The sequence below is a fragment of the Sinocyclocheilus grahami genome, unplaced genomic scaffold (genome assembly GCF_001515645.1).
Source record: "Sinocyclocheilus grahami isolate Dianchi unplaced genomic scaffold, SAMN03320097.WGS_v1.1 scaffold467.1, whole genome shotgun sequence".
NCBI lineage: Eukaryota > Metazoa > Chordata > Actinopteri > Cypriniformes > Cyprinidae > Sinocyclocheilus > Sinocyclocheilus grahami.
The window spans coordinates 510,798-525,827 of record NW_015505646.1 but is presented as its reverse complement, the minus strand read 5'-3'; the positions used below and the strand labels follow the sequence as shown (position 1 = coordinate 525,827).

Here is a 15,030-nt window from a genome sequence, read left to right as displayed (position 1 = left end):
ATAGATTCTTAGAGCAGATCCTTCTGAATCAATTGTTTTAAAAGTTAAAAAAGTATATTTGACTAAATGTTAAAAATTATTATACTAAACTAAAAATAGGCAAACTGGTAATATTTCAAATCAGTAAGTAAAATGATTCAAAATCATATGGTTGATTGTGTCAGCAGATGGACATTAGCCCTCTTCTTTGGTATTTAGTGTGGCAATAGCACATTAACCATTTGGCCTATAAACAACAGGAGAACGTTTTAGTGCGTCCTCAGCATTTTGTACACTCCATGCTGAGCTGTTAGCTCCCACATTTTTGCTCCCCTTATCGTATCACCATTTATGTTTAGACAACAGAGCCCGATGGCCATCCATTTACTACCGCTCTGCATCTGCCTAAATATAGTCAGCCCTAAAGCTTCTTAGTGGGAGAACCCTCTTATAAGTTCCTTTCCTTGAATAGTAGCTGAGTATAGACCACACAAATATACTTAAGTGAAAATCCCTTGCAGGTATTTAATTCTAAATGAGTAATTACTGGGTTGTCAGTGTGTCTTGGTCTGCAGGCGCTTGTGTCTTAGTAGCTCATCTGCGCCTTGGCTTCGAAGCGAGTTTCACACAAACGCACTGAGTGCTGGCAGTAGCATCTTTTAGCCTGATAACACAGAGCTTCCAGAGCTTTCCATTTCTCTGGGGCGACTAACCCGACACAGCCACCAAAATGTGTGACATGGGGGGACTCGATAACTTGGTGGCCAACACGGCCTACCTAAAAGCCCAAGGCGGTGATGACAAGGAAATGAAGAAACGTCGCCGAAGTCTCTCTCTACCCAAGGCAGACCAATGTGTGACACTCAGGACGAGTCTGGAAAAGGAATTTGATTCCCTCTGCGAAAAGCAGCCTATTGGAAAGAAGTTGTTTCGCCAGTACCTGGATCAAGCGGGGCCAGAGTGTAGCACTGCTGCAGAATTTCTGGATGATCTGATAGATTGGGAATTGTCAGAGGCCGCTGCTAAAGACAAGGCCCGTACAAATATCATCAATAAGTTCTGCAAAGATGGCTCCAAGATCTCCCTCACCTTCCTGACTGGAGATGTAGCAGCCAAGTGCAAGGCGGTTACTGACAAAGATTTCGAGGAGGTGATGGGACAGGTGAAGGAGGCCACCAAAGAGTTCCTAAAAGGCAAGCCGTTTACAGATTACCAGACAAGCGAATGCTTTGAAAAGTTTTTGCAGTGGAAAGAGTACGAGAGACAGCCAATCACTGATAAGTACTTTTATGAATTCAGGACACTTGGAAAGGGCGGATTCGGAGAGGTAGGTTCTTTTTGTGAAGCGCAATCTATTAGCATACATTTTCAATGTCAGCCTTAACTAGAAGGTGCTAAAAATTATGAATACATGTCTTAAATCCAAGATATTATGATGTAGCCTCTCAAACGTAACTGTGTCAATCATATACACTTCCAGGTGTGTGCAGTGCAGGTTAAGAACACCGGCCAGATGTACGCTTGCAAGAAGCTCTGCAAGAAGCGTCTCAAGAAGAAACATGGTGAGAAAATGGCCCTGCTAGAGAAGAAGATCTTGGAGAAGGTCAACAGCCTGTTCATTGTCAGCCTGGCCTATGCTTACGACACCAAGACCCATCTCTGTCTGGTCATGAGCTTGATGAATGGAGGTGACCTCAAGTATCACATCTATAACATTGGTGAGAAGGGTATCGAAAGGGAACGGATCATCTATTATACAGCTCAGATTACAACCGGTATCCTTCATCTGCATACCATGGACATCGTGTACCGTGACATGAAGCCAGAGAATGTGCTCTTAGATAGCCAGGGCCAGTGCCGTCTTTCAGATCTTGGTCTCGCTGTGGAGGTTGCTGTTGGAAAAACCATCACCCAGAAGGTGAGCTAATCACATCTATGCGGTGATCAGTACCGTTAAAGGCACCGGATAACAATTGAGTATGCTTGTGTGAGATTAATAGCATGGAGAGTCATTCTCAAAGTACTAAAGGAGGTGAACAACTTAAGCAGTAAAAACCAAAATTACAGACTACCTAACACTCCATACATTATTTGGGGATTTTATTCAACACCAATCCATAATTATGCTATGTTATTGAAGTAAACTAGATTGGACTAGTCTAATCATGACAAAAGCAAATAAACTAAACTACTACTTATATAGACTACTACTACTACTACTACTACTTACTATCTAATAAACCTAAATGGACTATTCATTAGCTAAGTTGGACTAAACACTTATGTACACTGACACATACCTTTGAGCTACATCACTGTGAGAAAACAATTTAACATAAACTGAACACAACCAGCTAAGTAATTAGTCAATTAATTAATTGACTTTTCTGCAATTATAGATGTCATTTTTTTAAAGTAGTGAATCAACTTGCAGAACACTTAGATTCCATCACAGACCACAAGTGGTCCTCAGAACACCATTTGAGTTTACTGGTTTAGTACAAATCCTTGTTTACTTTATGTTTAGCAGTCCTTGTATGTCACCAGGACTTTAGAGATTTTAGGGACCTTAAGATTGTTTGTCTTTTACATGGTAAATCGGGATTACTGCCATGTTAGCGTGGTATTCTGTGCCTGTTATATAATTCCTGGTGATCTTCATCAACCATAGTACAGCTACACCAGTTAACAGACACAAAGACAGCATAAAGAAGTGATACAAGGATCAGTTAGCTGCAGTGTCCTTACCTGCACCCTAGGCTCATTGTCTCTTTAAGCTTTTGCGTTGGTAGGGCACATATAATTGTGATTAGGAGGATTGTTCATTAAATTATATTATAAATGATATTTATTTTCATTAAATTATATCAGTATTCATTTCACAATCTGCTCTGCATTGAAACTCTGCTTTAGCTTCCAACTAAGCTAAGATAAGGTTACTTCATTCAAAGGGCCCACAAGTGCTTCACCTTTACCCAAGAGGCGCAATAATCACGACTGGGTCTCTGTCGCATGACAATAAAACAGTGTTATACAAAATAGCATGAAATCTATAGCTATTGTGATGTTTTTAATGTAGTGCAGCATTATTGATTGTAAAAGGACAGTACACCATCAGCAACTGGGAAGCTTGATGAAATTGACTGATGAAATTATGATTGATGAAACATTAAGTGAAACCTTTTGTTTTTTTGTCTCAGTGGAGATTTGCAGAAGTAAATTGGAAGCTCATTCAAGGAATTATGCTAAAAGTAACAAAAATCTGATAAATTAAATTACTCAATGAAATGTTAAGGGCTCATTACAGATTTCAAAGTACTTAATATTTCAGCACAACACAAATTAGGTTAATCGAGCCTTTAACTTATTCCCAGAATTTGAATGTGTTTTAGGTAGTGGTTATCTAACTAAATGGTTTAAAGTGTTAGAAGCTACATTTGTAATGACAAGTTACATTTGTAAAGATAGATTGTAGATGATACATATAACAGAAGGAATATACTACCTTCATCAAGTTTTTCCTCAACCTTTTTTGTTTCGCCTTGTTTGGAATTCATATCTTCGTATCATATTTCGATTGTTCACTAGACAAAAGGATGTTACATACTCAGTGCTATCCCTCATGACATGTTCATTTTTGTTATATTGTCAAATGTCAAAATGAAACAACTTTCTTGCAGTGACCCTATAAGCTTATTATCCTGTGCCCTTCTTGAGTCCTCAAAGCAGGTTGAAGCCCAAGCTGAACCACCGGGGGTTTGGTTGGCTTTACACTCCTGATCCTCTTAGGTAGAATTACACAAATCTGTCTCTGATCAGACAGCCAAAGGCTGGGGAGGCGCTACATTTTATATTTGTAACATGAATTTTATATGTTTGAAGACTCTGCGTTTATCACTGCTCTTTGCTGTCATTTTCTTGTCTTTCTTGAACACTTTATTGACTGTTATTGAAGCCTTAATCTTCTTGACATTTCACAACTTTAAAACCATGACCCAGCAGTTTAATTTATGTAACTACACTATATGCACACATTATAGCTTTAGTGGTCTGAAGGTCTAGGTCATTCTTGCTTAGGTAATCTAATTATGTTAGTCTGGCACAATGACCGTGCATCTTTTCCCATGTAATCACTACATTTTAGCTTGACTAAACCTAACCCTGTCAATTATCTTATTATAGTTATTTGCATTTCTGGAGGGTTTTCCACTTTAAGTACAAATTGCCAACACATTTCCTGCTTAGCATTACACTAGGATAGATTATTTAGCCAAAAAAAACAATGCTTTTTTCTGAAATATCTTAGTTATTTAATACAATTGTGTTGTTGTAACTATTATCATGCCTTAAATCCCATAGATACATTTTTAAGCCCCATGGTGATGTGTCTTAAAGCCATGCAATTAAATTGAAGTTGTTAGATTTGCCATATAGTTCTAAACGAATGACTCCAGGTGAAAGCAGCTTTGTACACAAAGGTGCACATGTGCATTTGAGCCTAACTGTCCACTTCATCTCAGTGGATCGGCACATGACTCCTGACAGATAGTAGAGGATTACAATTAATCTTCTTCTTTCTGTCAAAGAGAGGAAATGAGGTATGAGCAATAGATAGGGTAATACTTACATAAAATGCTCTACTACTCTAGTGCTGTCACCTTAAAGGGTTAGTTCACCCAAAAATGAAAATTAGGCTGTGTTTTACTCACCCCCGAGGCATCCTAGGTGTATATGGCTTTCTTCTTTCAGACAAGCTCTATCATTGCAGTCAGCGGGTGTTGCAATGCTTCAGTCCAAAAGAAGTGAAATAAAAAGCACCCATCTATAAAAAAGCGCCTCACAATCGATGCATTTTTGTAAAAAAAATATCCATATTCAAAACATAATAATCACTTTAATGTAGCTTGCTCCAACAGTTGTACACGGAAACAGCTCCGGGCGGATGACGTATGAGGTCAGCGTTGCGCATGCGCCGGCGAGTCTCGTGAAAACCAACGTTTGTTTACAGGATCAAAGGAAGCAAAGTTTCCTTACTTTAGCAAAGGAAAACCAGTCTCCTCTTGGCTTATTTCGAAATCCTCTTACATTTTTTACAAATCCTAATTTTGTACTTCTAATTAGTGACCGTTGTTTTGTTTTGATCTCTCCCCTGCGCTTTCGCTTTTGTCACTTCTGAGCGGCGCATGCGCAAAGCCGACCTCATACGTCATCCGCACGGAACTGCTTCCAGTGTACAACAGTGAGCGCAAGCTAGATTAAAGTGATTATTACGTTTTAAATATGGTTATTTTTCTTACAAAGACGCATCAATTCACTACAGGAGGCCTTTGTTCACCTCCCGGAGCCGTGTGAGACACTTTGTTTTATGGATGGGCGCTTTTTATTTCACTTCTTTTGGACTGAAGCACTGCAACACCCGCTGACTGCAATGATAGAGCTTGGAATAGCCAGGACAATTTTTAATATAACTCTGACTGGATTCGTCTGAAAGAAGAAAGTCATATACACCTAGGATGCCTCGGGGGTAAGTAAAACACAGCCTAATTTTCATTTTTGGGTGAACTAACCCTTTAATAAAAAAACTCTGACAAGCACATATGCTCTTCAAACCCTCACAGTTTCATACAGAGGGGTGGTTTTGCATCTTATTTAACCAGTTTCCCACAATAAATTATGATACGTCCCTCAAACCCTTTGGTTCTCTTTTCACAGGCTGGAACAGGTGCATATATGGCACCTGAAATCCTCACTGAAACCCCATACAGGACATCAGTGGACTGGTGGGCCCTTGGCTGCAGTATCTATGAAATGGTAGCTGGCTACACCCCATTCAAAGGTCCTGAAGCCAAGAAGGAGAAGGTGGAGAAGGAGGAGGTACAAAGGCGCATCATTAACGAGGAACCTAAGTTTGAGCACAAGAACTTTGACGCCCCCACCATAGACATCATCAAGCAGTTCCTCAAGAAGAAGATTGATGAACGTCTTGGCTGCAAGTAAGTCCTTCTATCCCTCTTAACCTACTGATCCTTCAGTGTGATCGGAGGTGTTAAAGCAGGATATGTGGACCCTAACCTGTTTGAAATCCTTTACCACAATATTCTGTATTAGTATTCCAGTTAGCTATTGTATCAAATTTGTATGCTTTGGCAAATATGATTTTCTAGATGATTTCCTATTCAGTCAACTGATATCTCTTCTTTTGGGCCAAATGTAATAATGACCAAAAGCCTTGATTTCCTTGATCAATATCAATATTGTTAAATGTATCAAACTCCCTTTTCCCACATGACCAAGGTGTATAATTGTTACTTGTACTATTTTCACAGGGGTGATGATCCCAGGAAGCATGAGTGGTTCAAGTCCATCAACTTTGCTCGTTTGGAGGCCGGCCTTATCGATCCACCCTGGGTGCCCAAACCCAACGTTGTCTACGCAAAGGATACAGGTGACATTGCTGAGTTCTCTGAAATCAAGGGTATTGAGTTTGATGCAAAGGATGAAAAGTTCTTCAAGGAGTTTAGCACAGGTGCTGTGTGCTTTGCTTGGCAAAAGGAGATGATTGACACTGGACTCTTTGACGAGCTCAGCGACCCCAACCGGAAAGAATCATGTGGTGGTTTAGATGATGATAAGAAATCGGGCACTTGCACGCTTCTGTGAGAGGACCAATCCAGCCACCCAGCCCAGAATTCACCAGCAAATGCTTTCAGTGGCTTCACTAATATGAATGAAACTGTGCTCTGTGTTGAGGAAGAGTGGACCATGACTGGAAAGAGATGGGACATTAGTCCATTGTAGTATAGAAGGAGACTCTTATTGCTTCAGTTGAACAGCCACATGGTCTGAGAAACACTCTAGACCATCCATGATATGGTGGACTGAGCTTTGGACCAGTCAGGGAAGTTCTTCTCTGCAGATCCTTTATGTCTCGTGAAGTAGTCAGCCTCCTACACAACGGGGGTGCGAGTAAAAGTACTATTCCCTATTGAGAAGATGCTAGAAGAGTAGAGGACTACAGGCCCCCTAAAGAGACTTTAAGATTGTGATGTAACAATAGCGACTCAATGTAATCGGAAGCAGTTTGTGATCAGAAGGCAGAGATGTGTGGATTTGGGAAGTGGAGTCATTCCCAAGAAGCAGCGGCTTGCATTTCAAACATCTCCTGCCTTGCCAAATCACAGTTTATTTGTGGATTAGTTTACAGTGTACTAATTAGCATCTACTGTATTACATATTTTTTGTAAGACTTTAAGATGGTCAGGCCCTGATGGAATCTGCGGAATTCTTTCTCATTTTTTGAATTGGGAAATCTGTGGAATGTACTACAAGCTAATGGGTAGTTGGAAGGAAAATTTAATTAGCCAAAATTCCTCTATCCACCAATCTATTTTCCAAACCGTTTGCCCTAAGGTTGCCTGGTTACTTGAGGCTATCCCAACATCTCAAGCTGTAGGTAGGGAAAGACCCTGGAGACGGCTAGTCCATCACACGGCGAAATCTGTGAAAATATGTAACAAAATAATTGTGAAGGATGCAATGTTGTGAATGATGGACGTTCCCATTCGGGAAATCTGCACAGATTCCATGTAAGCCTGCTTGTGACACAGGTAAACATCTACATGCTAACAAAGTGCATTTGAATGAGTGGTGTGATTGTTCAACAGAGCTCCAATGATCTCTGTTGTAGAAAGTCTCGCACAAATTGTTAACTCATGACCTCCATGCTTGTGATCTTTGATAGCAGGGCTTTTCGGATTCCTCGCCTAGATTTTTAAACGAATTGGATGTATAAATATGTACATATAAATATGAATGAATAAATCAATATATATTATAAGCTCTGAAAGGTAATAAAATCAGAGCTTGGTTGTTTAGCATTTAAAGGTAATTCCATTTGTGTTTTGTTATCATATCCCGTCATAATAGAGTGTTTAAGATGTACACAGCAGACAGCCTTCCTTCACAGGAAAGTTTAGCTGAAAGAGATCATTCCTCAAGGGTACAAAGAGAGGGTTTTGGCACTGATACATTTGCTAAATCCTCAGAAGTTGCGCTATGTAACCAAGGTGGAGGTTATGCCCTCTTCCAGTCTTCAGCGGTGTTGCTTCTATGATGCTGAGCAAGAGCAAAAAAAATGTTATTGTGACATAAAATGGACCAAACTACCTGTCTGCAAATGAATTATTTGTTCTGTGTCTTTGCCAGTGTTGAGTTCTTACTGTTTGTGAGGTAAGTAATAATGATTGAATGTAATTGTATGTAAGGCTTGAGAATGATTCTAAATAGAAATTTCAGTTGTTCAACAGGGGCATGGATACAAAATTGGTCAATAAAATGTTTCTTTCTTTTACAGATTTATTTCGGAGCTTTTTTCCCCTCCCATAACACTGGTGCAAATTCGGTTTCAAATCAGCCAATTCGAGGGAGTCGGAGCCTGCTATTATTTCTGGTTTGAATGTGTTTGTTTTCTTGCTTTTACTCTTAGGTGTTCCTAACTGAATCTGAAGATTAATCTTGCACGTAATGCTCGATGAAAATTGAACCGCATGTTGCAAGCTAAAAAAGAAAAAATCTGTGCAAGAGTCAAAACCTAAAAATATTCCTCAGATTAAGGAGTCAAATCACAGTCTGCCTGAAAAGTTCTGGGGCTGAATTCAGAACACCACACTTATCGTGTAAGGCGATAATCTGGTTTATACTCGCGTACTTAAATCAACCTCTAATCCTTGTAACCTCCAGTCTGATTTGCTGAACCAAGACAAGTCACTCTCACCAGACTCACCAATTTATGATCTCCATTGAGAGCATAGAAATACCAGTCTGATTCATCACGCATGAATGAATCTGCTTCTTGCGTTTTAAGACTGTTACATCACTTCTGAGCTTTATTAGGCAATGTACATGTAGAGTGCAAATACAAAAAATGCTACTCAACACAATTGTAATTTTGAAGTTCTGCCATTCTTTTTTAGCAATAAATAAATACATTTCCTGTTAGACAACTTTATGTCCTAACGCCAACATGTGGGACATTCAGGATATTACAGACAATCTACAACCACCATTTACTTGTTTTCTTTTTATTTGTCAAAATAGCATTTGTACCAAGATGTTAAATGGCTCTTAAGGCATCTGCATGAACGAGGATCCATGCAGAGGTTATGAAAATCATTTAGGTTACAAATTTGGCTCTTTACGTATTTCATATTTCAAAACTGTGTCAAATAATGCCACTTTTTTTTTACATAAATCTTATAGCAATATGACAATACGATCATTAAATATATTCACACAGAGCAACACAAACACAAAAACACCAACTAAGGATTAAGATAGCGACTAACCCGTCTCATGAATCACAATGTAAACAAAATCCCTTTAAGGGTCCAATGTAATGACATTAAAGAATTCAAAACATCTAGGGAATGCGAGGCCCACGGTTTAAAAAAACAATTGTTCAGTGACACTCATGCCTTCTAGACAGACGACTAAACCGGTATCCTGTGAAGACATGGTGAGTGGGATTCATTAACAAAAATCAATCAGTCATGCCTGTCTGTGGAGAGTTAAATTAGGTCCTTGAGACCTGCTGAGGACCAGCAGGACATACAGTGGAGGGCTTAAAAGGAGAACAGGGACAACAGGAAGAAAAGTAGTGCATGTTCCCCTTTAGCGTCCGCACCAGCAGATGCTTTATTCGGTCACCAGGACCCGAAAGGTGACTCGACCAAGAAACTTGTCGCGCTCGTCGTTGTTCTTGAGGTTGGAGCCCTCTATCTTGCACTCTACAATCAGCTCAGAGTTGTAGTCTTCTTTCTTAAGCAACAGCTTAACAGCAACCAGAGGCTGAACATAGCCCTCCTATAGATGACCAGAGACAGAAAAACTAATACTATATTGTCATACTATATAGTATATAGTATCTTCCATTGGATCCTCTTTGACTGCAGAAGATTTGATGATAGATGATGATATATTTATTTCAAACAGTTTTTTTTTGCTTCACAAGACATTAATTAATGGACTGTGTCATGTGGATTATTGCAATGTTTTTTTCAGTTGTTTGTGCTCTCATTTTCACAAGCAACCATTCACTACAGAGGATCTATGGTGAGCAAGTAATGTAATGCTAAATTCATCCAAATCTGTTCCGATAAAGACACAAACTCATCTACATCAGTTATAGCCTGAGTGCAGGCCCATATAACCAGCTATGAGGCCACCGAGGTCCGGAGTGAACAATGCTTGAGAGAGTTGTGTGAGTGAGCGCGCGGGCGCATCCTTCATGTTATTATACGCGTTTTTGGATTTGTATTTTTCACTTAATTTAACACTTTTGAAAGTTTATAAAGTTAACACTTTAGAAAGTTTATAAAGTAGGAAGTTGCAGTTTCGAGTCAGCGATATCTTCATCTTATCTTATTTGCAAAAGATTGGAAATAATTTCGGTTTATTTTTATTTATTTTTAGCTTTTGTTTGTTTTAGTATCAATATCTGGCAACACTGCATCGCCGGCACTTAAACTGAAAGCAATCACAAAAAGCCCATGCAGGTTTTTGCTGACAGGATACGACATTCAGTAAGGGAAACGCAAAAATGATCATGATATTATCTGTCATAAACGTTATCAACGCTGTTATCAACGCTAAAAACAGTAGCATTTCACACTAGTACACAGCTCTGTTGAACAAGTAGGTTACAAAATGAAATGAAATACACAAAAACTAGCCATGAAGAAGTCTATGCCATGTCATTCAGTATAGTTAAATTTTCACAAATCATGCTATAAACTTTCATAAGAGCATTATTAGCAAGTTATCGTAGTTATGTATTGTTGCAATAAACTGATCAAATTATCCACCCTTAAATATAGTAAAGTATTAACAAATTTTGATGCAATAAATAAGAGTATGATTTTAAAAATAATCATCCCTCCAAAACAGAGAAAACATCTTTCACAAACATCTACATGTCTGTCTCCTTTAAAGTGTTTATAGTGTATATAATGAGTTGTATTTGTAGGGGTTATTATAATAATTATAATTTTCAAATCCTGGGTACGGCCATGTCAAATTTTCATCTTTTTGGTGAACTATTCCTTTAAGCTTGCGCTGAGCTCTATACTTACATGTGCTTTTTTCCCATAGTAAGGAAAGTACATCCTATCAATAGTTCCCTCATGGGGAAAATACTGCATCTGGAGAGGTTTCTCACTCTGAAGAGAAAGCAGAAAATACCATCAGACAACTGAAGACAACAGGCTGTGACTGGGTGAGAGTGGATGATGCTGTTTCATGTAGTTCTGACAATTAATATAAATTATCCATGACACATACAGTAGCTGCAGTGTAAAAATAAATTTGGATGCAAGTGTATAATGTATCCCAGCAGGCGACAGAAAAAGCAGACTGCAGCTTGCTAGAAGTCATGCTGCTGCTTTGCCATGCTAAACGAATTACTATTTGTTCATTAGCCATCTTTCTTCAAAAGTAGCGACTCGTTAAGAAATTATTCGGATGGTAACCACTGTGAGAATGGACAACTGGTTCTGATTAGGGATGCATGAGATTTCAGTACCATATCAGCCAATATTACAGATGTTTAATGTTTATTTGTATTGATTGTGGTTGGATATTTAATTGTGCAGCTCTCTTTCTCTACTTTTACACTTTGCTGCCATCTAACGCTCACTTGAAGTTAATCGATAAAACACTAATAATTTAATAACACTGTAATGTCATCTTTAGCAACTCTGTAAATGGCTATCCATTTTTCACACTGTACATAATAATGTTGCCTAAATTCATGTGTATATGTAGTTTATTTAATTTAGATTATATTAAATATATATATCGGGGTGCATCCCTAATTCTGACAAGAAATTCTAAAAAATACTTGTATGTGGTGGCTTGCAGAAAATTTGAGGTAAGGAATGATAAAGCATATAAGCGACATGCTCAATCACACTAGTAGCAAACGAGAGACTGGGATAATGAGAGAGACCAGACATACAGTGATCTTACCCATCACTTTACAGAGGAGTTCAACTGGCAGCATGCAATTGAGACATGAGAGGTAAAGAAATAAGGGAGGGAGAAAAGAAAAAAAAACACTCTTTGAGAGAGGATGGACTAACATTTAGAAATCCAAGCAGGAAACACAACAACATATAAATCAAACCTTAAAGCTGAAATCCGTAAGAAAATTACAGAAACACTGGCAATTACAAACACCAACAGGTTCTGCTCCAACAGTGGCTGTACTGCAGAGCAATGAAACACCCCAAAAAGGTGAGGGCTGTGTGGCCACCAATCAGACTGTTGATTTGCTAGCATCTTACACTTTGATTGGCCATGTGACTTAATTATATCTTGACATGAGCCCTCAAAAAGCAAACCAAAAGTTATAAAGGCCAAAACAATAATGATAAAGTGGTTAAGTAGATGGGAATGGTTGGAGAATACTAAGCAGGAAGGTCATTTGCAGACCAAGCATGGATTTTAATTGTGATTACTCCGAGAAACAGCCAGCATGAGATCTTAATCTCTTAAAGTTGTGTGCTTTTTAGTTCCATTTTCTAAATTTCTCTTACAAATTGCAGCTTTAAACCACAAATACAAAAATGTACATTATTTATGATCGTAAATAGTCTACAGTGTCTTAATAACAAAATTGTAAATCATTCTTTAATTGTAACCCAACTTAAACAGGTCTACAATTGTTACCTGTGATGTGCAGTTGATGTATGGATCTCCAGCTGGCTTAAGACCAATGATCTGAGGGTTAAGAATATCACAATATCAGCCTGATTCACCCTCAGTCAGTCAGTAAGTCGATATGAATACCCAGACATTTTTACTCTTGAAGAAAATAGTTTGATAATGCATAATTCATTTAGAAATACATGCTGTGTATTCACAAAGACACAGTAAAACAGTAATATTGTGAAATATTACAATTAACTATTTTGTATTTTAATATGTTTTAAAATGCAATTTATTCCTGTGGTGGCAAAGTTACATTTGCAGCAGCCATTAATCCAGTCTTTAGTGTCACATGATCCTTCAGAAATCATTCTAATATGCTGATTTGGTGCTCAAGAAACACTTATTATTATTATCAATAATGAAAAACAGTTGTGCTGCCTAATATTTTTGTGGAAATCATGATACAAATGTTCAGGTTTCTTTAATGAATAGAAACTTCAAAAGAACAGCATTTATTTATCATCAGCATTTATTAATCACTTCTGATTAGGGCTGCAAAAAGGTGGAACATTTCCAGTAAATTTTGGAAACTTTCCAGGATCTTTTTTTTTATATATTCCAGGGATTTTTGGAAAGTTTCCGGAAATTTACCAGAAATGTTCCACCCCTTTGCAACCCTACTTCTGATCAATTTAATGCATCCTTGCTCGATAAAAAGCTTAATGCATTTAAAAAATCATACTGACCCCATACTTTTGAACAGTAGTGTATGTAAAGTTACTCACCCTATTCATCTTGACAATAACACACGGCTGTCCTTTAGCATAGCCATAGGTGGTGTCCTCCATCCCGGAGCAACGTTGGAGTAAACTCCTCCTGAACTGGCACACCTTCTTCTGAGGTTCCTCATCCTGCTCAGAGTACTGACCCGCCATACACAAGTCATTTTTGGCTTGTTCTGAGTCATTATACTCTGGAAATAGAAAAGAGAGAAACTATAAATATACAAGTACTATGCAACCAGATGGGAAAGTATTTAAAAAATGAGAGTGAGGCAAAGTTTAGAGCACTTACGATGCAGAAACGATTCTAGATGCTGGACATACTGGGCATATTGAAGAGCTTCTGATCTGTTAAAAACTATATTCAAAGAGTTTGGCCTGATAGCCAACCCTGCGAAAAAGAAAAAAGTTAGTTATCATTTTTTTTAAATAACTCATAACTGAGAAGTATGTACAACAGAAAATAGACCTTGTAATTTACACTCTTTAATTAATAATTACGGTCAATGTTTGCAAAACTGAAAAACTCACCTGGGGATGCAACCCGATCTCGATACTTTGGTGTGTCGTCATTCAGCGTCTGAAGCATCACCCATATAGTGAAGACAAACATGGCAACCAAGAAGCCATAGAAGACCAAGTAAAAGAGGAGGATGAGACCTGAAACACAGTACCTTTGAAAATCTTTTGTTGCTAGGCAGAACTAAATTAATTAGGCCCTAAAAAGCATAATGTTTAAATCCTTCCAACCAAAGCACAACATTTTGCTGGGATCTCATATAGAGCTCATTTTAATCTGACACAGTGTGCATTACTATCTTATTCAGTTTCAGTCTGATTGGTCAATCACAGACTTTTTTTAATTCAATTAAAACTACACTATGTAGCCTTTTAATAATAATAATAACAACAACAACAGGGGTGTCATGCACTCATTATTTTTGAGGGGGCACGAGTTGGGGGTCGTCATGTGTCACGCAACAGCCACAACAGCACCTACAGTGCTGTGAAACGGTTTTTGCCCCCTTCCTGTTTTTTTACTTTTTTGCATATTTGTCACACTTAAAAGATTCAGATCATCAAACTAATATTAAAATTACACAAAGATAATGCAAGTAAATACAAAATGCAGTTTTTAAAGGATGATTTCATTTATTAAGGGAAATAGAGCTCATTTTAATCTGACACAGTGTGCATTACTATCTTATTCAGTTTCAGTCTGATTGGTCAATCACAGACTTTTTTTAAATTCAATTAAAACTACACTATGTAGCCTTTTAATAATAATAATAACAACAACAACAGGGGTGTCATGCACTCATTATTTTTGAGGGGGCACGAGTTGGGGGTCGTCATGTGTCACGCAACAGCCACAACAGCACCTACAGTGCTGTGAAACGGTTTTTGCCCCCTTCCTGTTTTTTTACTTTTTTGCATATTTGTCACACTTAAAAGATTCAGATCATCAAACTAATATTAAAATTACACAAAGATAATGCAAGTAAATACAAAATGCAGTTTTTAAATGATGATTTCATTTATTAAGGGAAAAAAGCTGTCC

General features: G+C 38.1%; 2 protein-coding genes across 2 annotated transcripts in view; one reads left to right on the top strand and one right to left on the bottom strand.

The window, feature by feature from the left end:
* Nucleotides 1-507: 507 nt before the first annotated feature.
* Nucleotides 508-8,366, top strand: LOC107553262 (G-protein-coupled receptor kinase 7A-like). The gene is made up of 4 exons (XM_016235436.1): nucleotides 508-1,306; nucleotides 1,460-1,897; nucleotides 5,692-5,972; nucleotides 6,306-8,366. Exons 1-4 carry the CDS (start codon nucleotides 710-712, stop codon nucleotides 6,637-6,639), a joined length of 1,650 nt encoding a protein of 549 aa, XP_016090922.1. The 5' UTR covers nucleotides 508-709; the 3' UTR covers nucleotides 6,640-8,366.
* An 849-nt stretch (nucleotides 8,367-9,215) lies between these two features.
* The window catches only part of LOC107553263 (sodium/potassium-transporting ATPase subunit beta-3-like), a 13,002-nt gene continuing 7,187 nt past the window's right edge, over nucleotides 9,216-15,030 (bottom strand). Inside the window, exons 2-7 of the mRNA XM_016235437.1 lie at nucleotides 14,001-14,129; nucleotides 13,762-13,860; nucleotides 13,473-13,660; nucleotides 12,706-12,756; nucleotides 11,109-11,195; nucleotides 9,216-9,840 (exon numbers count right to left, since the gene is read on the bottom strand). Of these exons, the coding sequence (XP_016090923.1) occupies nucleotides 9,673-9,840; nucleotides 11,109-11,195; nucleotides 12,706-12,756; nucleotides 13,473-13,660; nucleotides 13,762-13,860; nucleotides 14,001-14,129 (722 nt within the window). The 3' untranslated portion in view covers nucleotides 9,216-9,672. The remainder of the gene's footprint in view (nucleotides 9,841-11,108; nucleotides 11,196-12,705; nucleotides 12,757-13,472; nucleotides 13,661-13,761; nucleotides 13,861-14,000; nucleotides 14,130-15,030) is intronic.